At 44.5% G+C, this 24,681-nt stretch overlaps 4 protein-coding genes across 10 annotated transcripts; 2 read left to right on the plus strand and 2 right to left on the minus strand.

Annotated features, from left to right (window-relative positions):
- Positions 1–87: 87 nt before the first annotated feature.
- Positions 88–2,874, minus strand: LOC131106726 (ubiquitin-like protein ATG12). The gene is made up of 4 exons (XM_078799178.1): positions 2,625–2,874; positions 2,072–2,208; positions 1,451–1,513; positions 88–228 (listed from the first exon to the last, which is right to left on the minus strand). The coding sequence occupies exons 1-4, from the start codon at positions 2,734–2,736 to the stop codon at positions 169–171; spliced, it is 372 nt and encodes a 123-aa protein (XP_078655304.1). The 5' UTR covers positions 2,737–2,874; the 3' UTR covers positions 88–168.
- Positions 2,586–5,272, plus strand: isoc2 (isochorismatase domain containing 2). The gene is made up of 6 exons (XM_078799174.1): positions 2,586–3,094; positions 3,302–3,426; positions 3,507–3,719; positions 3,789–3,859; positions 3,969–4,086; positions 5,153–5,272. Coding segments are annotated over exons 1-6 (594 nt in total). The 5' UTR covers positions 2,586–3,093; the 3' UTR covers positions 5,219–5,272.
- Positions 5,273–5,369: 97 nt separating this feature from the next.
- Positions 5,370–11,717, plus strand: foxj2 (forkhead box J2). Of its 3 annotated transcripts, none has more exons than XM_078799170.1 (10): positions 5,370–5,504; positions 5,691–6,005; positions 6,220–6,294; positions 6,389–6,481; positions 7,449–7,538; positions 7,605–7,938; positions 8,013–8,150; positions 8,796–8,897; positions 9,260–9,559; positions 10,271–11,717. In XM_078799170.1, exons 2-10 carry the CDS (start codon positions 5,700–5,702, stop codon positions 10,381–10,383), a joined length of 1,551 nt encoding a protein of 516 aa, XP_078655296.1. In that variant the 5' UTR covers positions 5,370–5,504; positions 5,691–5,699; the 3' UTR covers positions 10,384–11,717. The 3 variants fall into 3 exon arrangements, with proteins under 3 accessions (XP_078655296.1, XP_057912054.2, XP_078655297.1); XM_058056071.2 differs by having other exon boundaries at positions 5,381–5,512; XM_078799171.1 differs by having other exon boundaries at positions 5,430–6,005; positions 7,458–7,538.
- Positions 11,117–23,066, minus strand: epn1a (epsin 1a). Of its 5 annotated transcripts, none has more exons than XM_058056066.2 (13): positions 22,986–23,066; positions 20,745–20,897; positions 19,355–19,456; positions 19,006–19,164; positions 18,314–18,442; positions 17,893–18,013; positions 16,805–16,962; positions 16,606–16,677; positions 15,336–15,419; positions 14,482–14,776; positions 13,975–14,139; positions 12,465–12,707; positions 11,117–12,391 (listed from the first exon to the last, which is right to left on the minus strand). In XM_058056066.2, exons 3-13 carry the CDS (start codon positions 19,421–19,423, stop codon positions 11,943–11,945), a joined length of 1,944 nt encoding a protein of 647 aa, XP_057912049.2. In that variant the 5' UTR covers positions 19,424–19,456; positions 20,745–20,897; positions 22,986–23,066; the 3' UTR covers positions 11,117–11,942. The 5 variants fall into 5 exon arrangements, with proteins under 5 accessions (XP_057912049.2, XP_057912050.2, XP_057912048.2 ...); XM_058056067.2 differs by having other exon boundaries at positions 16,805–16,944; positions 22,748–23,026; XM_058056065.2 differs by having other exon boundaries at positions 22,748–23,026.
- Positions 23,067–24,681: the final 1,615 nt, after the last annotated feature.

Here is a 24,681-nt window from a genome sequence, read left to right on the forward strand (position 1 = left end):
CTCTCTGCACCCGCGGCTAACCTTTCACTGCAGGGTTGCTTTGCTCATCTAGCATGGCCACGTTGCGTCAGACAGGTGGCCGTAAAAAGTAAAGGCAGAAAAACAGACATCATGTGTGACAAATTTATTTACAGTATTTACATAAAAGCAGCACCGGCCAGACGTGCGTTAACCCCATGCTTGGGACTTGCAATAATGTAGAACCAGCTTGCCATCGCTGCCAAAACACTGAAAGAGAGGGAGGAACATCGGGAAGAGATTAGATATGGAGCAGTCAAGAAGTGGCAGCAGTGAGATGTTCACTTCATTCTGGATTTTGAGGTCGAAAGTGGACTTTAATCAGCAGCCAATGACTTTTGGCACGGTCACTCTTCTAGCGCCCTCTGCTGGACTACACTCGTACTACGTGTCCCTTCACAAGCCCTCCTTGCTTCCAGACCCCCACCCTGCAACGTGGGATTCCTTATTTATACAGCATATAATATCATTATATCAGCAAAGGAAACCAGCTTATACGCATGCTTTTTAACATGATTAGAGACCTCTAGACATGAAATAACACCCCTACAATCATATTTACACTCCCATTCTCCAATATAGTAGACATAAGAGAAGATAAGACATATAGGTCATAGAAAACCTGTTTACAACCTTCTAAATACACCTTTAAACATTATTAGAGCCCTCTAGACATGAAATAACACCCCTATAATCACCTTTACATTTCTATTCCCCAATATAGTAGACATGATTAAAGAAAATAAAACATATAAGTCATAGAAAACCTGTTTATGACCTCCTAAATACGCATTTTAACATCATTAGAGCCCTGTAGACATGAAATAACACCCCTATCAACACCTTTCCATTCCTATTAACCAATAGAGTCGACATAATAAGAGAAAATAAGACATAAGTCATAGAAATGCTGTTTATGACACTCAAAATAATTTTTAAAACATTATTAGAGCCCTCAAGACACAAAATAACACCCCTATAGTCACAAAATGTAAGATGTACATTAGAAAATAAGATATATTGGTGGCTGCACGGTGATCGAGCGGTTTCCTCCCACATTCCAAAAACATGCTAGGTTAATTAGCCACTCCAAATTGTTCATAGGTATGAATGTGAGTGTGAATGGTTGTTTGTCTATATGTGCCCTGGGATTGGCTGGCCACCAGTCCAGGGTGTACCTCGTGCCTCTCGCCCCAAGACAGCTGGGATTCACTCATATTGTTTGCTTTTGTGACGCTTCAAATGTCCATTATACCAACATAAACATAACAACAATAAAAACAAAAAACATAAACAAAAACAAATGATCAAAAGACCAAAGGAAAGCAACTCTGTTAATCGGACAAAGAATCTTCATTTCCTGGTTTTTAAATCATGAATTCCTCAGCTCTATGGTTTCTATCAGCAGTGTTTACATTCAGAAGGTACTCACGTCAAAAAGGATCCCAACTTCTTGGTCTGGCGATGGAGCGAAAGACTGGTTGACGTAGATGAACTACACCGAGAACAAAACATCACGTCAATACAGTGGATCCTCAACTTTGATGGCCCCACAATATTTGCTCTGTTTGGATTCTTTCTCCAAAAATAACCCATTTTTCCCAGCATAAAACATCAAGAATAAGTGATAAATACCTGACATTAATAACTAAAACAAGTGTTTGTGACTATGTATTTACTTCATGACTTTTTCTCTTTTTATTAGAGGTATTTCAAAATAAAACATTTCAGAACTGCAGTTACAATACCGTCAAAGTGTCAAATCGCTATATGTGTTATACTTAAAATGAGTTTAATACGTGTGAGAGGTATATGTACAGATAAAAACTGGATTGTATCACTCTGGAGCTGAATCTAAATCTAATAAGTCACTTTTATTGCAAATGTTGATGCAAAATTTGAGGAGAACACCAAGCTGGAGGGCGGAGCGAGTCCGGAAAGGTGACCCCCCGCAGAAAGAGCGGATCTACTGTATTACATTATTATTATTACTATATTGAGAGGACTTACTGTCACGTGATACTACTAGGAGTGTGGAGGCTACCAAACTTACCAGTTGCTCATTAGCATCAAGCTTGAGGAAGCGGGAGATGAACTGTGCAAGCGATTGAACCGTCCTGCCCCGGTCCACTGCCCATTTCTTCGTTTTCATGATGGGGGTGTCCCCAACTGCTTTTAATAGCACATCAACTGCAGATTCAAGGAAAAATGTCAAAGAAATAGCCACAAAAAGTACAACCGGTCACTATTTTCTAGACTGTGTGTTTGTTGATATTAAATTACGTTGTGAAGCTCATAACATCCACTTTTTATAATCTAATCTGCATAATAATACTATAAACCCACACCCTGCATGTGAAGGTAATGTTTAAAAGAAGGTGGTCAATATTTACCGGGGAAAAAAAACATTTAGCGTTAGCTACTTCCTTGTAGGATAACATCTCAACAACGTAGGCGCTCATTGGCCACACATCAAACAAGCAGCAATGCTATTGGTCTTTGCGTCAGACACTCGGAATGAGTTGTTTGCTGCAGCTTTGTAGCCGTAGAAGTCGCTTTACAGCTAAAAACTAGCAAAACCGCTGTGTTAATGACTGTATTCTCACTCTTTTTCTTCTCTTCACTTGTCGCCGTGTCTTCGGCCGGCGAGTGTAACTCTTCCTTCTGCGCCTCGGTTGGGGACTCTGCACTGTCAGACATTTTAGGCGATGACTGCATTTTTTTGGTTACCGCCCACCTCAGCCGGGGTTGGTGTTATTGCGTCCAATTGGGTTAGATAAACGTCAATCACATGAATGCCTGATCCCATTGGAGATTTAGCCTTTCTGAGGCGTGGTTTATAAAAGACTGCATTAACTTGCTCCTGTTAGCTTTATGCTAGGTTTGTTGAGTCACTTTGTGTTATTTATGCAACTAATGTTTATCTAATTGTTTGTGTCTATTACTTTGTGGTTGTTTGGTTGGAGTCGTCCCCTTTAACACAGGCGGTGTCACATGGGAACAGTTTAAGAGTGGAGCTTGAACTTGAAGCAGCGGTGCTTTAACTCTTGACCCAGTGACAACCAACGCAGCAACAGTAAGTCACCTGCGCTTGCAATGCTAGATTACGTCTGCTTACATCTTTTTTTTTATATAGACTACCATGTGCATTGTGGAAAAGGTCCATTGAAAGGACTAGTTGCATATAGCTTTTGGTCAACTTGTGTCAGCTGACCTGGTTGACTTTTGACCCTAAAGCGTGCAATGAATGGTACTAACATGCAGGTATTTCCTGTTTTACCAGTGGCAGGCATCGGAAGACTCTCCACCAAGGATGCAGTGCTCTTCCTGTGTGACATGCAAGAGAAATTCCGACCCAATATCTTCCAGTTCACCAACATTGTCAGCAATGCCGCCAGATTGCTGCAGGTGACAAACATGCACACAAATCAATCCTGGGTCCTTTCATGAAAAAAAAAAAAACAAGCACTTTCTGTCACCTGTGACAGGCCAGCCGGGTCCTCGGCATCCCTGCCATTTTAACTGAGCAGTACCCTAAAGGTCTGGGACCCACGGTGCCGGAGCTGGGAGCTGGAGATTTGACCCCGCATGCTAAAACATCGTTCACCATGATGACGGAGGACGTGGAGAAGGAGCTGCAGGCCTTGGGGAACCCCAAACAAGCCATTCTATGTGGGATTGAGGCGCACGCTTGTATTGCGGTAATGCGGAACCATGGAATGTAAACGATTAACTCTTCCTCCTGATTGGCCTTTGCTCCGTGTCGGCAGTGTACAACCTTTGACCTGCTGGAAAAGGGAATGGAAGTGCACATTGTGGCTGACGCCGTGTCATCACGGAGGTAGACGCACGCACGTCTCCATGTTTTCTATTTCAAGTAATAACTGTATCAACACACACACACACACACACACACACACACACACACACACACACACACACCATTGCAGCCAAACGGACCGCTTGTTCGCTCTGTCCCGCCTGAAGCAGAGCGGCGCCTTCCTCACCACCGCCGAGGCCGTCCTGCTGCAGCTGGTCCAAGATGCCAAACACCCAAACTTTAAGGAGGTTTGCTTAGAAACGCTCGTACGGCCACAACATTAGGTACACCATGGGAGTCCAAAAACGGAAACCATATGAAATGAATATATGTCACACCATAGATGTTTTTGTATTATTGTATTCGCGGTCGTGTGGTTAGCGCGCAGAACTCACAGCTAGGAGACCCGGGTTCGATTCCACCCTCGGCCATCTCTGTGTGGAGGTAGCGTGTTCTCCCCGTGCATGCGTGGGTTTTCTCCGGGTACTTCCAAAAACATGCTAGGTTAATTAGCCACTCCAAATTGTCCATAGGTATGAATGTGAGTGTGAATGGTTGTTTGTCTATATGTGCCCTGTGATTGGCTGACCACCTCGCCCCAAGACAGCTGGGATAGGCTCCAGCACCCCCTGCGACCCTCGTGAGGATAAGCGTTAGAAAATGAATTAATGATTATTACTGCTACTAGTACTACTAGTAGTATTAACCTGCTTATTGGCTTGCTTATTAGCCTGCTTTTACCCTATTATATACAATTTGTAAAAAATTGTAAAAAAATTAAAAATAAAATAAAAAATCTATTTTAAAAAATCAATTAAAAATATCAAATTATTTAGGGGGGCTTAAGAACATTTTAAAATAGGCCTAATGACGCCACTGGCTCTTAGAAGTAAAAAAAAAAAAAAAAAAAACATGCTAGGTTAATTAGCCACTCCAAATTGTCCATAGGTTTGAATGTGAGTGTGAATGGTTGTTTGTCTATATGTGCCCTGTGATTGGCTGGCCACCAGTCCAGGGTGAATGTTTAATTTTGTCATTCAGTTGAAATTCTACCTTTTTTTTTTTTTTTAACTAAATCACTGTATATTTATCAATGTATATTTATCTTTTATTATTATGTGATAGAGTTGTGAAGTAAATCCAGCCTGCGTATGAAATGTAGTGTAGTTTTCAGGCACATAGAAGCAAAGCAAATAAAAAGGAAGACTTGCAAAGAGCGGGATAATGTCCCATGTCTCACCTGGGGTACCTAATGTTATGGCCCAAGGTTGTTGTTGTTTGACGTTTTTACTAACTTGACATCTGCCTGACCAGATTCAGAAGCTGATGATGCACCCGTCCCCTGACACCGGCCTCCTCGCCTTCTTCAGCGCGCTCTGAGGCCATCACATTCCTGTAGACAAAGCCATCAATCAATAAAGCTGTACTCTCGCACATACGTGTGTGTGTGTGTGTGTGTGTTGCTGAAACAGGAGGCGGTGCTGGAAGAGATGATGTCATCCAGGAAGGCGGAGCTTACGACGTCATTCCTGCACAGGCAGAAAGGGAGGGGAAGAAAAAGGAAGCTCTGCCGAGAGAGAGAGAGAGCTTACGGCAAAACTTCCACAAAACTTGATAGTGCCGAGGTCTCCGAGGGGATGGGAATGCCGAGGAGGGAGATGTGAAGGTGAGGAGGTGAGTCAGGGCTGTCGGGTGTTGCGGGGGCTTTTCACGTTGCGCTGAGGAAGTCAGTGGCAAACCTTCCAAGGCCTTCAGCCCTCCGCTGACCGTGCACAAGCGCAATGCTGTGTGCGTAACAGGAGTGTTGCGTTCCAGCCCTCCTCGCCGTCACTCACCCGCGCTTCCTCCCCAGACTCCCAACATGGCCTCCAACCTGGACTCCAGTCTCACCAGCATCGACTGGCTGCCCCAACTGGGAGTCAGCAGCCTGCGCTCGGGTCGAGAGCGAGGGGGAGAGAAGAGGAGGGACAGAGGCACGGATGTCTCGGCTTCACTCCCAGACCCCCCCTCCCTTGCCAGCACTAAAGGCAAACCCCCCCACAGCTACGCCACCCTTATCGCCATGGCGATCAGCGCCGCACCGGAAAGGAAGCTGAGCCTGAACGACATCTACACCTGGATCAGCGACACATTCCCCTACTACAACCGCACGGGACGAGGATGGAAGGTACGTGTAACAGCGCACCGACTCCATGACCCCCTCTGGCATTCAACCGTCTGATCTTCACTTCCACTTTCCTTTTCCTTAGCGACTCTTTACTACCAAATCAACTTTTTCATTCATGTTTGTGTCATTCGGAATGTCATTTGATTTAAGATGTGTAGAGAAGCCTGCGGTTTTCATCGTGTGATCATTTTGTGACCTAATATTTTCTTCCCAGAACTCCATTCGGCATAATCTGTCCCTGAATAAATGCTTCAGGAAAGTTCCTCGTCCGCACAGCCACCCCGGGAAGGTGAGTATGCTCCCAGTTTGCCAGGGATCTAGGATAGCGTATGCTGGATATATCCTCAGGAAGACGCCCTTGGAGACATGTGATGCTTTTCCAGGGCTCCTACTGGACGATGGATGGACCGGGTGGGGTCAACCAAGCCAGGGCGCCCAAGCGTCCTCATCCCGTGGAGGAAAAGGAGAGAGAGAGGGTGGGTGTGTGTTCTTCCTGCTCAGTACTGCTTGGGAATGTTTATGAAAGCCACCTTAGTCACCAAGTCACACTTTTACCTTTTTTCCCCCCTTCATTTCATTCATTTACTTTTCTTCTCGTGTCTGCATCCATTTTCTTGTTTTTTTTAATGTTGATTTATTGTTCTGAGTTTTTATTCAGTGTTTTCCACATTTTATTATTACAATTATTTTTTGTTTTTGACTTTTATTTTAGTTTGTTGTAGTTTGTTCTTTTAGTTGTTTTCCATTTTTATTTTTAAAATTAATATTTTCTATGTAGTGTGTAGTGTATTTATAAGTCTATGTAGTTTATTTGTTTTAAGTTTTTTAGTTTAGTTTTTTTAACTTCTATAATTTCATTTTGTTATTTTAATTTTTGTTTATTTATTTGTCATTTAATTTTTTTGGTGTTAAATTTTTTCTGACTTTTTAAATTTTATTTTGAGTTAAATTAAAAAAGTCTGTCATTACATGTTTATGTAGTGTTTGTTTCTTTTACTTTTATTTAATTTTATTTGGTTTAATGTTTTTTATTTTAGTTTGTTGTGTTCGACATCTTTTTGTTTGTTTCCATTTTTATTTTTAAAATTAATATTTTCTATGTAGTGTGTAGTGTATGTCTATGTAGTGGCTTTATTTTTTTTAGTTTTTTTTAACTTCTATAATTTTATTTTGTTATTTTAAATTTTGTTTATCTATTTGTCATTGAATTTTTTGTAGTGTTAATTTTTTTCTGACTTTTCTTTAATTTTATTTTGAGTTGATTTTTTACTTAATTGTTTTTAAGTGTCATTACATTTTTATGTAGTGTTGTTTTTTTACTTTTATTTAATTTTATTTCGAGTTGGGTTTTTTTAACTTTTAAAACGTCATTTTGTTTTATTTGTAGTTTTAAGTAGTTCATTAAATTCTTTTACATTAGTGTTTGTATTTTTTAAACTCCAGGTTGCACAAGTCCCAACAGGAAGAGCTTCTCCTTGCCCCCCCTCCCACAAAGAAGGCAGTGTACCAAATGAAGAGTCTCCCCCATGCAAGGTAGCTTTGGAATCTAACTTGAGTTGTTTTCATAGATGGATTTGAAATATTGTGGTGTTTTTGCAGCGACCCTACACGCCGTCTCCTGCCCCTCGTCCACCCGCCGCCCCCATCGACGCCCCCGCCGCTCTCCCTGCTCCCCCCCTTACTCCTGCCAGTGTTTGTCTGACATTCCCTGCCCGCTTAGGACCAGCATGTCCTCCTGCTCCCTCTTGCGTTTCCAACTCCGACCCCCCGGCTCTCGCCTTGTCGTCTGCGGCCCTGGCCCCCATCGCTCCTCCACCGGACTCCTCGGCCGACCCCCCGCTCAGATTCACCTTCGATGAGATGCCCGACCTTTACGCGTCCTTTAAGTCTCTTTTCATGAGCATGAGGGGGCGCGCGGGCCCACAAGGTCCAGGTAGCGAGTACGCTTCCAAACTACTTGCGTTCCTCCAACCTGGGACGGTGACTTCTTCACGTCTTCTTCCGCAGTGGATGTCGCTTCCCAGACGCTGTCCACCAATGACAACACTCCACTTCACACCCCGGTCCTCCAGCCCATGTCTCCTCACCAGTCCACGGGAGCATCAGCTGCGCCCCCTAGCGACACACCGCGCCTTACACAGTACAGTAAGTCCTCAAGCGTATGCCACTCTTGTAGTACTAGTAGTAGTACTAGTAGTAGTTCATGCATCGGCTAAGGCTCCACACATAGTACAGGACGATGCGGTGTGAGAGTTGAAGACGTGTTCAGTTCGTCTGTTGCCGGCTAAATACAGAGCCCCAACAGTCCTGATTGGCTAAGGGAGAATCCGCCCATCGTGTACGATGTACGATGTTGGCTAGCTGCTAGCAATTGTGCGTGCTGAATGAAGGCGGAAGTTAGGCGGCTGTAAATGAATCACGGAGGATGACGAGGAGAAATATGTTTTAACATGGATACAAAAACGCTTCACCTATTTTTATACCATTATAAAGAATGATTGTTCGACTCTGGAGTTTCTGCAGGGTAGAGGCGCCAAGCTGGTGTGGGCTTAGTAATAGCCCCCCTGACACCCTTCGGGTTGGGGAAAGGGGTCCCGACTGTCGTTTTTGTGTGTACGCACCAAACGGCAGTCAAAAGTACCCAGCCTTCTTGGGGTGTTAGAGCACCCGTCGTTCTACTGGGATACTTCTGGGCGTGATTTGGAGGACCCCGTGTGGTGGGACGTCGTACCATCAGACCTGCATCCACATGTTCTGACGCCGGTGTTCCCTTCTCGTGTTCCCCGGCAGCGGTGCCAGCTGACTGGTTGGCCAACACCGACTCCCTGAAGGAGAGCTTCCGCATCGCCAGCAACCTGGACTGGGCCAACATTGACCTCAGCAGCCACCCGGGTCAGACCCCACTCGGCCCACCCACCCAATTTGGAAAACTATATTTTTAAGTATAATTATCTGAAACTTTGGCATGGTTTAACATGAAAATACTACATTTTAACTACGTTTATAGGTCAGAAAATTGGGGAAAGTGTGTGTCCCCATTAATTATTTTTACTTTAGTTTTATTTTAGAATATTTTTAATTAAATTTTTTAATTTTTAAAGTTTTTCTATTTGTTTGGTGTTTCTTTTTCAATTTATATTTCATTCAATTAAGTGATTTATTTAAACCAGAGGCAAACAAGCCACCCCCATGTACTCCTATGGTACTGTACTGTGTGTACTACCACGGTCTCCTGACATACTTTGTGCCTCCAGACCTGCTTGAGAGCATGCGCCAAGCGGAGCTGTGCGACTGGGCGCTGGACCCCGCCCTCTTCACATCCCTCTGCGACTCCCTCAACCGCTTCTTCGCTCAGAAAGGCATGATCACACCAGGAAGTCACTCCCCACTGGCCCTCGCCGCACATCACATCTCCAATCCGCCATCGTCTCTCGCCCAGCCCGCGCCCCTCCACTACGCCCCCGCCGGCTGGGCGCCTTTACCCCGCAGGCCCCTGCACGCGCATGGGCACAATCCTCATCGGCCCCTGCAGACGCAGCCTGCAAACTCAGCTGGTAGGAAAAACTAACATTATGCTTTAGTTACCCAGCATGCCTTGCTATTATAGTATAGTACTATTGTAGAAGTGTTTAAAATGTATTTAGGTGATGTCATAGTTTCTCATTATGTGTATTACACTGAGTAATAGGAGTCAACAGGTGACTATAGGGGTGTTATTTTATGTCTGGAGAGCTCCAATAATGTTAAAAAGCATATTTGGAAGGTGATAATAGGTTTTCTTTGTCTTTTCTCTTATATCTACTACATATGGTAATATGAGTTTTTAATTATTGGGATGTTAATTCATGTCTACAGGGTTTTAATGTTTTTTTTTTCAAGTGTAGTTCTATGCTCACCACAAAAATAATCCATTTATAAAATGAGTCAATTCACTGGTCAGTCAGCTGCAACACAGCACCATCTGCTGGTTGTGGTTGGCTACTGCCACTCAATACAAAACGCCAAACAATGATGGTGCATTCATGGCGCCTGGGGAACAGCATATGGGGTGAGGTTTAACATGAATAAAACGGCGCTTGCATCTGATTTTTACCGATACCAGCAAACGCATCGCGATAAATCTCGATTCCACCCAATTGCATCCATACCCGGCGAATGAGCCAATGCACTCGCATCGCATCGCGTGCATGCGCATCCATGTATCGATTAATATGGATTATTTTCCACACCTTTACTGAATAGAGGTTGTGTTGCGTGCCTCCCAGGTGGGTCACAGCCTCCCGCAGCCACAGCACGACAGCGTCCTCCTTTCAAGAGCCTCCACAGCAACAGTGAGGAGATCCAGGACGACTTTGACTGGGATTCTCTGCTGGCCTGATCGGGGAAGCCATTGTACCACCATCAGGGGTGTCCAAAGTGCTGCCCGGGGGCCATCGGTGGCCGGCACCGTACTCTAAACACAATACAAGAACAAAACAGCAAAAATGAAAAGACCTGCATTAATTGTACAGGAAATTTAAAATATTGAGATAAGAACTTGGAAGCGAATCGAAAAACAGGTTGTAACGATGTCATATATATGACATCATTTTAGTACCAAAAATGTGAAATATTGAAGAAAAAAAGGCCATATAACAAAAAGAACTAAGTTGGTTTCACAAGTTAAAAATGACGTTAAAATATTCTGAGAATAAAACTGAAAATTGACAAAAATTCAGTAGAAATACTTGCAAAATTAAAAAAAAAGCAATTTATCAAAATATTAACTATTTTTTAAAAGGTCATTTTACAAGAAGCTTGTAATGTTACGTGGAAAAAGTCATTTCGGCAGTATCCTGTTGAACTATTCAAGATAAAAGCTATTTGTCATATGAAAAACAAAAAAATTAGGCCGGAGGTAAGATGTAATATTATATGAATAACAAGGTCATACAGGAAGGACGTTTAAGAAAGGTGTAAAAACCAGCCAACATTGGTCCTTTCACCTCCACGACACAGCGGAGATGAAATCTTTCATTTTCCCCGGCGTCTGGACGGACCCCCGCGCCTGCCCCCTGCTCCACATCAGAGTTGTCTGTGTTTGCTGGTATGACATTGGAAGAGCAACGAGGTCAAGGAAAATAAAATATACATTTATTCTGGTCACATTATTGTACTGTGCAGCAGTAGAAATTGCAATGGGATCAAGACAATAAAAGTACAGCACAAGCATGAAAGCGGCTGTGATCCCAATCCTGTCTGCCCAGTTTTTCTTGAAATGATTTTTTTTCCTCCATTTTCAAATGTGAATGTTCACAGGCAACACCACACGAAACCTGACCCGGTATAGATATAGATCATTTGTCTCGATAGAAAAGAAACGTGTCAATGAAAGAGACGAGCATGGGCTCCCTGCAACGCAGATGAAAGGCGAGGACAGTGCGGCTCTGCAGGACGTGAAATGACGTGGACGCCGACCCTTGGCATGGCAATCATAGCCCCCTTTCACACATCGCCGACGATGAATAACAACACAGGACCAAAACATCAACCGATGAAACACAAGAAGAAAAGACGACGTGTGGAGACACAAGAAGGCCTTTTTGAAATATTTCTCCCAACGTGTTGTCTCCCAGGCATGGCATGGTCACGTTTCAGTCTCCAGCAGGAATAAATGATCTTTAAATTAAGTGAAATAGATTCATTTGCAGTCCATCGTCGGGTGTTTAAATAAAAATAAAAAAAAAAAAATCATAATTCTTCATGCACTCTTCAGTGTTTGTCTTCATTGGAGGAGGAGGTGTGGCCTCCTGCCAGGATCAAAGGGAGACATGAAGAAAATAAATAATGTCTTCTTTGTGGGGGGGGGGGTTGAAATGCGTTTGGACAAGGTGAAGTAAAGCTGTGTGTTTAAAAGGGAGCAGCAGGTACGTATGACAGGTGAGTGGTGACACGCCCTCAAAGAAGAAAAGGATTGGTGCTCGCTCCCGCCGTCGTCGTTCCCGCACCTCCCACGGGTCCTCCCGCGCCCATCATCCCTCCTGTGCCCAGAATCAGCTGAGGGGGCGCCGCCCCTGCGGGCCCCAGCATAGTTGATCCGGGCGGCGCCATGGGGGAGAGCCCGCTGTAGCCCATCCCCATGGGGCTGGCCTGCATCATGCCCAGTCCCAAACCCGGCGTGCCCATGGGGCCGAGGCCCATGCCGGGCGGCACCATGCCCAGCATGGGATTGGGGGGCACGGGGCTGGTGCGAAGGCCGCTCAGGCCGAGCGACGAGGGCTGAGGTGAAATGGAGGCCATGGCGGGCGCCACGCTGAAAGGGTTGGAGGAGGCCGGCGTTGGGGAAACGCCACGGCTGGAGATGGTACTGCCTGGGGTCACAGCCATGCCGGGGGCAGGGGACGAACCTGGGGAAGAGCAGGTAAAGAGTGAGAACCTGGACCACAACAACACCTTCATGGTACCAAAGGTGGCAGAGACCTGTGCTCTGTAGGAAGGGGTTGTGCGCTGCCGATGACGAGATGGAAGGAGGCGGCGGCTGTTTGGGTTTCGGCTTGGACGACACCAGCGAGTCCAGATCCACCAGAGCCGCGTTGGGTCCGAGGAAGGACTCTGGTGTCTTGCGAACTGGTAGGGAGGAACCCAGGGAGGAGAGGTCAAAGGGCACAGGGGAGCTGGTGCTGTTGCAGCCAGTCGCTGACGACTCTCGCCGCTCCGCATCTCCTACGAAGGCAAGGAGGAATAGTCTTGCATCATCTGACGTTTTCCTGCTTGTTCCACGCCGTTTCCTGCGTGTCCGTCACCCACCCACTTCCTTGCTCCGCTTTTCAAGTGCTCATCGTGTCCTCTGCCCCGCATCCTCCATAGGCCAATCGGAAGATTGCTTTGGGAAAAAGCAGGCTTTGCTACACATCCTAAAATAAAGCTCTGCCAATGTTTGCATTTTGGCATCTCATAGCTATGCTGGCGTTGCTAAGGTCGGTGTTCTCCTGTCTCACACCTTACTCTTACTACCTTGTATTTTATCCTGCGTAGATGTTGAGTCTTAACAGCCTTCCTTTACTTTCTTTTGGCAAAGTACTACAATTCCCGCTCTATGAGGCACTGCTTTTTTTTCCTCTCCATCTTTGAACCCCCGCGGCTTACACGGCTGTGCGGCTAATTTATGACCACATTCTAATTTTGAGACACTTCAGAACTATCAATAATGGTTGAAATACCAGTCAGTGAGGAAAGGGCGGCTCTTTCTTTGGCGCGAGTCAGTCAAGAGCTACAAAAGGGAGCTCACGATGAAATAAAAAATAACGGCATCATATCGGATAGAATGCTAACATCATCACTCAGCAACTTAACACTCAGACATAGCAAATAATGCATTTTGCCCCAGCATAGCAGTTGACTGGCCAACGGCTGCCACGCTGAGCTCACAAGCTGCCTTTTGAGTGTTAAATTATGCTGTGTGATGATATAAGCCTTGTATCGGGTCAGACGCTTATATTGGGGAATGACTTCCCGTGATTTCCGTTGACAAGCTCCTGGTGAGTTTTCTAACAGTTTATATACAAATGTACAAACTCTTTCTCTCTCTAAATGTAGCAGGAATTTATTGTGTTATTTTAAAGTAAAAACAACATGATGACGCAATGAACTTCCCGTGCGTTAGTAATTAAACTTAAATGCCTCTAAAACAGACATAACATTTGGGTTTGTGTCAAATAGTACTGCTGTTTGAAAGATGTTCAACGGGAGAACGATTTTTAGTGTTAGCCATGAAGAGATCATGAGTGTGAATACCTGAGCCTAATCCCATTCAGTCCACATTTCACTTGAATGCTGCTTTTGAATTAAATCTCACTCCCAGTTCTTCTTTTTGAATTTTCAAGCTCTACGTTGGAACCTCCTGCAGGTCCACGAGTGCCAAATAAAGTTCTTTTCAAGCAATCATAGCTTGGCTAGTCTGTGTGCGTGTAAGTCATCAGTGTGAGTGTACCTGTGCCGTTTGTGTGTTTGCTGGTGCCACTCCAGAGGTCAGAGGTGAGTGGGTCAGAGGCAGGGACAGCACCATCCTTTGCCCAGGGGTCTACTGGCACCCCTGAGGAGGAGGTGCTGTGTGGCACCGTGGGGCCCCAGGGGTCGACACTGGGGGGTGTCACAGCTACAGGTGGGGTGGGGGGAATGCAGGGGTGGGAGGGAAGGGGGGGAGGGTTAACAAAACACCTTACAGGTACAAATCCCCATTAAGGAGGGAACAGGAGACTGGGCTGCTTTCTAAACAGAGGCTTGCATTTGTATTTATGATGACATTTCTTTTTAAAAGTAGAGCACACTGCTTGTCAAACAGCCAGCCAGTCCTGAGTACAAAGAAGAGGACTTGCATCCTGCTTCAGACACAGAAGGAGAATGAACTGAGTGCATGCTTTGCTGCTAAGCGAGCAGAAAGCATGCCAGTCAATGTGAACGCATGGCGACGAGGCTGCTGTGCTAAAATCAAGCCTACCTGAGGTTCCCCAGGGGTCCACGTTGTTAACTCTGTTGGCCGTCTCCCCCCAGGGGTCAGGAGGCGGGGCTACAGCGGGCGGCGGCTGCCCTCCGCCCCAGGGGTCGGAGCTGGTAGGGGAGGTCGGTGAGGCGACTCCCCATGGATCCGTGGCAGTTGTGCTCCACGGGCCTGACGCTGCGATGGCGAGGCTCGGCGGCGGGGAGGGGCCGGCAGAGCCCACAGAGGGGATGCCGGCGGCGGCAGTAGCAGGGGCCCCCCAGGGGTCCACTGCACTCAGCTCCATGAGAGCGCTCTGCACAGCACACAACGTACGCTTATCATTTAGAGGTTATGCTCCAATACGCCACAAGGAGTCGTGAGCGGCCATCGTGCTACGGCATGGGGTGTCCAAAGGGTGGCCAGGGTGCCCTCGGCAGCCCATAGTTGGTTTTGACTGGCCCGCAGCCCATTCTAGATATAGAATTGCATAGAATTTGACAAGATAACTAAAAATATAGTACAATAAAAAGCAATAAACAGAAAAACAGGATAAGGATAAGATCATAGTATAATAAGGAAAAATTACATCATTTTAGTAGCAAAACATGGAAATATACATATAAAAAAAGTGGTAATATTAAAAAAATAGGCTGTAATTTATGGAAAATTAGGTGTCAACCAAATAAAGTGGTAACTTTTGGAACACTAGTTAATATGAGAAATCATTCTTCATATTAGATGCAATGTTGATACTAATAACACAACAATGTTATCATGGCCAATGATGCAAACTACACCATGATGGTTGGTGCCAATGGTGGTGAAGAATATGCTTGGAGGATGCTGTGAGTGACAGCGAGACAGAGACACACCTCCTCCGGCTTGGCCTTCTCCCTCTTGCTCTCCTCGATGGCCATCTGCAGCCGCAAGTCATCGCCTCTGCGTAGTCGCTCCTCCTGTCAATCACACGTGCACATACAGACAGCCATGATGCCAGTGCACGGCTCTGCGGGAGGTCACGGTGGGAGATCAGGCTGACACTGGTATTCGGATTGTATATTCTGATAAAAGCGCAATGTTAAAAATGGCCCTGATGTGATTCATAAACTTTACTTGAATGTGTTTTATATTGTCATTTTCATCTACATTGTTCCTGTTTTGAAAGCTAACGGTAACACGGCAAAAATGGCATTTATAGTTGATGGTGCCAGCTATGACCAACTGGCTGTTGCAGTTCAGTCTCATTGCGGAAGTGAGGTCATGGGGGTGACACCTCTCAGCTAAAGAAGAGTAGATGTGGACTGTGTTCGCTGTACAGTGTTTCTCATCCAACAGTAGTCATGCCAAAACATTGTGTTGCTGCTGGATGTTCACCGTTCACCCGAGTCTCCAGAGAAGGAGAGACAGATGGACGCCCACCTCCAGCTCTGTTCTGTCTGTCTTGTCCACAGATGAGGGTGCAGAAACAACCTCCCTCCACGTTACTAGCGGCCGGTGTAAAGTGATTACATATGCGCTTTGTACAGCACCTCCCAAAATTCAATCATTTGGATTCAAATCATCAACTACAGGTTGTATTTCTTGTGCTTTCAGTCTGGCAGCCTTTGCCGCTTTTAAAACTGCTTGCTTCTCCCCTGGTTGGCTTTCTTGTCAACTGAGAGGCGGTACTGGTGCAGTGCGGGTATTACACCATGGTACCTCGGCATTACACCATGGTACCTTGGCATTACACCATGGTACCTTGGCATACGCATGTCCCAACTAAATTGCTTTTTAGATGCCAACCGCCTCTCTGCTGACTGTTTGCTGATGTTGGATCTTTCTTTGAGGAAATTCACTTTTCGGGTAAAGTATGGAAACAATGAACCGTCATAAACGAGGGACTACTGCAACCACAAAAACAAACCAGGGGTGAAGAACCCAAAGTTTACAAACCCGTGACATGATCTGGACCAGAGAAAGCAGAGTATAGTTGTGAAAATGGAGCAACACTATGACTATAGACGGATGCAAGGCTACTTTTAAGGAAAACGAATAATAAATTCATCAACTGATTGGACAGTAGCATCAATTTCAGGGGACAGAAAGAAAAGATGGCGGGCTAGCTAGCCATTTGGGCACACTCTCTGCCCCTCCCCTAACCTTTTGGAGCATCTCTTTGCTGAGTGTGATTGCATAGCACAGCTCTGCGTCCTCCAGAGGGTCCACGCTCGTCTGGGGGAGGTCAGGGGTTACATGATGAGAGCCAAGCTAGCTGTTAACATGGCTAAATGTTTATGCGCATACACTCGTGCTGACATATTTGCAGTCAGTAGGCATTCAGACGCCGTTATCGGCTTACCTGCTCCGCTTCTTCTTTACTCATGGCCAAAGCCAACTGGAGCTGCAGGTCCTCCTCTCCGGAGCTCTGTGGCCACGCCTGCTCGGGGTCGGCCCCTCCGGAGTGAGAGGCCAGTGACAGGTTCCCCCCCAGGTTGGGTGCTGAGGGCGCCGAAGAAGCTGGATTTATATGAATATGTAGATGCATAACATAAATGTATTTACTATATTTATACCAGTCCGACTCAAAAAGTGGGGCGGGCCCCCCTGGGGGTGGCACGGTGAACTGTCGGGGGGGACGCGAGAGGCAATATTAGTGCAGACCCGCCAACATGTATGGATTTGTATGCTTCATTGCTCTCCATTCTGTTGCATTTATCTGGTTTCAGTTTCCCCTTCTGTCTGTACAGTACAGATAAATACATAGATATGATCCATTTTATTGTAATAATAATAATAATAATAATAATAATAGGTTTGGTGGCTCCGCTTCCATTTCTAGCAACATTAAAGAGGACTATTATGCTCATTTTTCAACCCTTTGTATTGCGTTGTGGACTCATATAGAGCAGCTACACACAATGCTTTCTTGATCTTCCAGAATGTGCATCCATTCCAGTTGAATTTCCTTGGATTTGTGCTTCCCGCCAAAACGGTCTGTTTTAATTTATTCCACCCACGGGCCCCCCTCCACCCCGCTGTGATGCACCGCTGCGGTGGATCAGGCAAACCGCGGTGTGGGGCTGCTTCCTGCAACCACGCCTGACCAGGGAGGGGCACCCATTGTTGGACACACTTTGTCAAATGTTCGCATTCCTAAAGGCTAATAGAGACATGGCATGATGCAGGGACATTATAAAACGGGCTTGGCACTTCAGATGCAGAGCGCAATCTTGCATGCTGAAAGTTAGCATGTTAGCATTTTTGCTCATTTCCCCATCAAAATTTCTGCAGGAAATTTCTAGGTTTATCATGATTCATGACTACATCCACAAATGTAACTGTTGAATCGAATCGTCTGTGACCGCATGGAACGGTATCAAAATGTTAAATATATATGGACGTAATAGACACCCCATGCTGGGTGTAAAGCATTTGAAGGATGCTCACCACTGGATGTCTGTGCCATCTTCTCTTTGGTTTTGAGGGCGTGGATCCTCTCTTCGCGTAGTCTCTCTTCGTCTTTCAACAGGGTCACCAGCTGTTTGGCTTTCTCTCGCACATTCACACCCTGGGGAATGATAAGCAGGCGTATGCTTACAAATACAAACATTTAGGCCACTAATATTCAATAGTTCATAAAAAGAGTTAGCGGGGCCCGTTTATGACGCTGCATTGCGGAGCGCGAGTGCAAGCGCTTGTAAACGTCTCGTTATCAGCACCTCATAAAGCACATTTTATGGCTGGCTCTGCAAAGCCACTTCACTTGCTTTCGACGCCGCAGGGTGGAAGTTTACGACAAATACTCAAAAGTACTTTGCACTTCGCTTCCACACCTTTGTGGGCAGTGGTGTGTGCACAGTGTGTGTACCTGGTCTTTGCCGTCTCTGTCTATGTACTGGAAGTCCTTGAGGGTCTGGACTGCATAAATGTTCTCTCGACACTGCTGGGCGACACGTTCTGAACCGGTCTTGATCAGATACTCCATCAGGGTCATGGCCTGGGACACAGGGCCAAAATGTGTTAGGAACACCATCGCTCTACATGCATTTACTCAAGGGCAGAGAGTAACGGGTATCTATTAGGGTTAGGCTGTTCACTTTGGCCTAAAGTTCTGTTCCCCAACAACGATGATACTTAATAGTCATAATACATATATATGTAGGAAAGCGAGTGTGTGGTGAAGCTAGCTGGCTAGTAGCTAGCCGCCAGTGAGGTGTCACTACACCAGTAATGTAGTTCTTGGTCATAACAATAATAACAATGTTGTACACTATGAAAACTGTGATTTTTTTTCAGGAGGCTTGATAGGTGGAAGAGGTGTGTCCCATTATGTGCATTCTTAGCTGCCTCTTTTTATATCCTTGCTGTCACTAGTGTGTTCATGTCTCACATAATGACAAACATCAGCTTTACAGATGCCGTGCTGCTGTGGTTATGGTGTCTATCATGACATTGAGCAACCATCTAGTGGTAGGCCTGCCATTCTTTTTCTATTTGGGGTGTGGTGTTGATTCATCAAGGGGACTGTGGACTATTTGAGGAGGTAAAAACGGTGTGCACCTTGTACACGTGCCTCCAGTTCTTGCCGTGGTCGTTGAGGCGCTTCCACACCATGCTCATGATTTCTGAGAAGGCCACAACATTGTAGGTCAGGTCGGCTATCTCTGACATCAGCGAGCTGCTGGGGCCCCACGGGTCATTGGACGTTGCTTCTCGAACCTAAACAAAAGGTCATATTTGAATGAGATTCCACTCCGGAGCCACGCCCGTGTGCTGTTCGTTTGGCAACTAACTCCCAATGCAAAGCATCAGCAAACAAGCTGGCGGAGCGGTGAATTGCGCTAGCGCATACACTTAATATAATATGACATCGCGGCATACAGTTGCGACAAAAGGCATGAAATACAACCTTGATTTCAGCTTCCGAATAGTTGTGGACGATGTTCTTCACTTGTCGCCGTAGCGATGAGGTCGACATGGCAACCGTCGAGCCGTGAAGCTCTGTTGCAATCTGAGGAGCAGTGGTAAAAAGACAGCGGAAGTGCCAATTAAACACAAAAGTTGTTTCTACCGAAAGAGAACAGCCCGCCACAGATGCATTTGCTGCTAACTTTGCCCTTGCTCGCAAACACACTATGATGGGACGGTTCGTGTAGCTTATCATTACAACTTCATACAGCAGATGGCATTGTACTCTTCTTTGTGACACACCTGACTTGGTAGGAGCGGTGTCCGAATCCCATACTGATATCAGGCACCAATATCGGCACAAAAACAACAAACTATAAACTACAAAATAACTGCATCGCCAATCTGATAGACGCAACTGTTTACAAACTCCACCCCTGCACGTCTACAAAGTAGCAAGGGAAAAAAAGACATTACAGCCGAGTGCAAAACTCGTCATGCACAAGTTCCCTGTGGTGGCACAAAACCAGGCAAGTTTACCACAACCAAGCCCAAAGTGTGGCACAGGGGCCAACTGCGGAATGTGGCTCATTGCAGAAATAAAATAACCAAAATTCCAGATATGTATATAGTAGTGTTGGCCAATATGGACCTTAACAGATATCAGGATATTTATGGGATGTATCACCATATGACGATATAAAACGATATCAAATGAAAATTCAGAGTCTTGTATAAAAAACTACAAAGCTTAAGCCATATAATAAAATAGACTCGTCCATCCATCTTCCTCCGCTTATCCGGGTCGCGGGGGCAGCAGTCTCAGTAGGGAAGCCCAGACTTCCCGGTCCCCGGCCAGCTCCTCCAGCTCCACCGGGAGGACACTAAGGCGTTCCCAGGCCAGCTGTGAGACATAATCCCTCCAGCGTGTCCTAGGTCTGCACCGGGGCCTTTTCCCGGCTGGGCATGCCCGGAACACCTCACCAGGGAGGTGTCCAGGGGGCATCCGGACTAGATTCCCAAGCCACCTCAACTGACTGAGCTCCTCACCCTAGACTCGAAATAGACTCGTCTCAAATTGTAAATATGGAAGATATTTTTATGATACTCTTTAGGCAGACATTGGGCAAACGGCGCTCTTATTTTGAAGGACGCTCATGGAGTTGTGTTCAGTGTGTGTGGATAATGTGTATTTACGGCTAAGATGAGCTACGTTCAAAAATAAAAGCGCTTCTGGTGTCATTTTATACGAGTCTAAGTCTGGCCAGAGTTTTGCATGATGGCCGATGATGCAAATTAGACGTCCTTTCGAGCAGGGGGGGCACAGACCGGGAATTCCGGACTCGGGATAAGTGGAATAAAATGGACGGACGTTAAAATGCCATGCCCACCTGTTACACAAGAATAATGCGGACTTCAGAGTCTCTCCTCTTGTCTGCGTTGACGTCTGTCTCCTGTGCAACACTCATTCACAAAGAGCAGGCTCGCTTTTCTTCCCGTGGCAACATCGGATCCCGACAGCCACAGACGCCAGCAGATGAAAACTATGGAGCAGGATAAGACAAACATGACATATCAATGACATTGTCACTTGATGTTTGCTGCTACAAGGCACACACACACACAAGCCTGAGCAGAACATTCCAAAAGGGGGGCGTGATAAAATGAGGACAAAGCAGATATTCACCAAGGGAAAAGAACACATGACTGGAAAACAACAAATGTTGTAAACAGAAAGAGTAGATTTTTACTTAGCGGTTCATCTTAGTGAATGACAATTTCTTTTCAACAATACAAAGTACAGTGCAGCAGTGCAACAGCGCATTCCCGCAGAGCAACTCATTTACTAATTCAGACCTCCTTTTTCACACTCTAATGAACATTGTGCTGCTGCGTAGCGGCGCCACGGAGTAGCCTGACGAGCAGGCTAGAGGCTAGACCACATGTCAAACTAAAGGCCCGCCATATTGTTTCATGTGGCCTGCACAAGCCTGGAAATAATGTTATTTTATTTGTACTACCATTAGTTATGTACATTTCTCTTATACAATATATAGAAATAAAATCGTAGTAGTAGTCGTAGTAAGCAGTGATATTTATAAGTTGTGCACCACAATGAAACATTATCGAATAGACACGTTTGTGTACTAGTAAAGTGTTTTTAATGGCGTATAGAAGGGTTTAGATTCTGTTCCACAGATGGCGCTAACGCACACCAAAGCTGCTTGCCAACCGCCAATAAACAACAGAAGAAGAAAAAGACCACGAAGAACAACGCAGTCTGACAACTTTCCGGTACAAGATACCTCAATCGGATTGGGGAAAGGAATATTCCACCCCTGGGAATCCGATTATATATTCATTCGGATTGGCACTTTTCTTTCGGAATGAGGTGTATACAAAGGTTAGAGCAAATAACCCGAATGAAATTGGAATATTTGGGTCCATGTATATGTGGCTACTGGCATAGAGTGCATATGCAATATAGGAAGTGAATAAATGTATTGTAATTGATGCAGTTATGTGACAAAGTTTAAAAAAAAAGTCATCATAAAGTTTGTATAGTTCCACTCATTCAAACTTTTCTTGTAATATTACTACATTTTTCTCATACTGGTTCAAGGGCTTCCCCCCCCACAAGCCTTAAGACATAACATTACCAGCTGGCTAGCAAAACATGCTCTCTACTAGCTGGCACGCCGTGTTCAGGAAGATAGAATATCTCCAAGCAAATGTGCACACAGGACAAGGGTTTGCATAACTATGGACCATTGCGTCAGTCTCCGTTCCAAAGTTCACACAAGTGGCGCTTGCTAAGTGGCTATGCGTGACTTCGGAGCAGCCAACTTTGCATCTTTCTGCACTTTCAGAGCTGCAAAAAGCAATATAAAAGAAGTGGATTAGCATGATTAGCAGCTACATGTAATGCATGTGTTGTAATATATAATATGGAATGATTGATAGCTGAAAAAGTGTCATGAAGCAGCGCCCCCCCCCCCCCCCGCCCAGTGACATGACACCAGATAAGCACATCACTGCAACCTGCCTTGCTTGACACACCTACTGATACCAACAGCCGCAAACCCCTGTCATAATACACGGACATCATCCATTTTGGTTATATATACGTACACATTTCTTTTTGTTTTTTAGAAAGTGATAAACCGACAGTTACTAATCAGACATTAATGCACGCGAGCTTCATGTTAGCCCCTCATTGCTAGCCGTTCTTCACCCGAGCTAGTTGGCTAGCACTTTGCCCTCCCGCTTTAAACATGTATAAAAAGTACAAGCAACCTCCGAAAAAGGTTGGCTACGCACAAATTCCAGTTCAAACAACCTCAATTCCAACACCGAAGCACGGCGGAGTGTATGTGAGTGTTATGTTACCTACCAGCGTGAGCGGTCAAAGGTAGCACTTGGGAGAGATTAGCTAGCGGGCTAGCTAGCTAGCACGGAGCTAGCCGATGCTGGTTTGCGACCGCCAACGGGGGCTTCAAAATGGCACCGGCTTCAGAAGGAGCATATTCGGCTTTTTTTTTAAAGTCTCACATGGTCACATGACAAGACAAAACGAGCCGAGTGGTTGACAAGACAGGACAAGAAACATCCAAAATTGAGTGTGGACTGACCCTGGTGGAGCCTGGGTGTACGAGGAGATGGCCGAGCTTCCGCTTCCGCTCGCGATGACTGACAAGACCGCACCCCCCACCTTTGTTTTCCTGCTGATGGTGCCACACAGCACGTTCACTCTATGGCTAGAACTATGATAAATGAATAAATGAATGGAAACACACACATATATATATATATAAATAAATTATAAATAAATGAATGGAAACATCTATATATACATATATGTTTCCATAATTTATTTTTTATCAATAAATAAATATTCCATTCATTTATTGTGTAAATGTAAATTTATCCTATAATGACTAAATGAATGGAAACATATATATGTATTAATAAATTATAAATAAATGAATGGAAACATCTATATATACATATATGTTTCCATAATTTATTTTTTTATCAATAAATAAATATTCCATTCATTTATTGTGTAAATGTAAATTTATCCTATAATGAATAAATGAATGGAAACATATATATGTATTAATAAATTATAAATAAATCAATGGAAACATCTATATATACATACGTATATGTTTCCATAATTTATTTTTCATCAATAAATAAATATTCCATTCATTTATTCTGTAAATGTAAATTTATCCTATAATGAATAAATGAATGGAAACATATATATGTATTAATAAATTATAAATAAATGAATGGATATATCTCTCTCGCTCTGTCTCTCTTATATAATTTTTTATACATTTATAGAAGAAATTTATATTTCTTAGAAATTTATATATAAATATATATATATATATATAATTTTTTACATATTTTTTTATAATTTTTTATAAATATACATATATATATCCATTCATTTATCCATTTATAAATGAATAAATGAATAGAAACACACACACACACATATATATATATATATATATGTATACATACATATATACGTATATATAGACGTTTCCATTCCATTACCATGTTTCCAAACATCTATATATATAGATGTTTAATTCATTTATTTATAATTTATTTTTTATATTTTTTTCATATATATATATATATATATATGTATATATAAAATATATGTTGTATATTTGTAATATGAGGTTTTCCAGCTCATATTTTCATCTATTGTGATCCCCAGAAATGTATTTTTGTTCCCCCGTTGTAGCGTGATCCGTCCACATAGAGGCATCCTCGCTCTAACTTTTATCATTTGTCTGCATATCCATAAATAATACCCACCTAAGCCCCCTAGATGACACAACAACACACAACAGCTGTCATGCATGCATGCATGTTCCCATCTTCCGTTCTTTTTTATCCCGCATCAATGTCTCTCTTATCCCTTCAGGGGCCGTGGGACGGAAGACAAAAAGACAGTAGAGTACAGTAGTACACACTGGCACCGCTTTGGAAACATGAAACCCCCAAAATGGAGGCGATCATCACTGGCACACAAGGTTATGGTGACAGGTGCTGCTGTTATGTCACTGCCCACATCAGCTCAACCTCAGGGCTGTCACTCAATCACTCATGCTACCACAAAGTATCTGGCCAGAGCGAACATTTCACCCCCCCCCCTCTCCAAACTTGAAAACTGGTACAATTGGGATCAGCTCATACTACTAAAAAAAGGCTCCCTCCGTTCATGCCGTTGTTCTTGGAACAAACACGCCAAGCGTGGACTGACCCTGATAAGCAGAAGAAGATGGATGGATGGATGAA

Source organism: Doryrhamphus excisus, linkage group LG19, assembly GCF_037039965.1.
Source record: "Doryrhamphus excisus strain RoL-2023G ecotype Guam linkage group LG19, RoL_Dexc_Guam_v1.1, whole genome shotgun sequence".
Classification (NCBI taxonomy): domain Eukaryota; kingdom Metazoa; phylum Chordata; class Actinopteri; order Syngnathiformes; family Syngnathidae; genus Doryrhamphus; species Doryrhamphus excisus.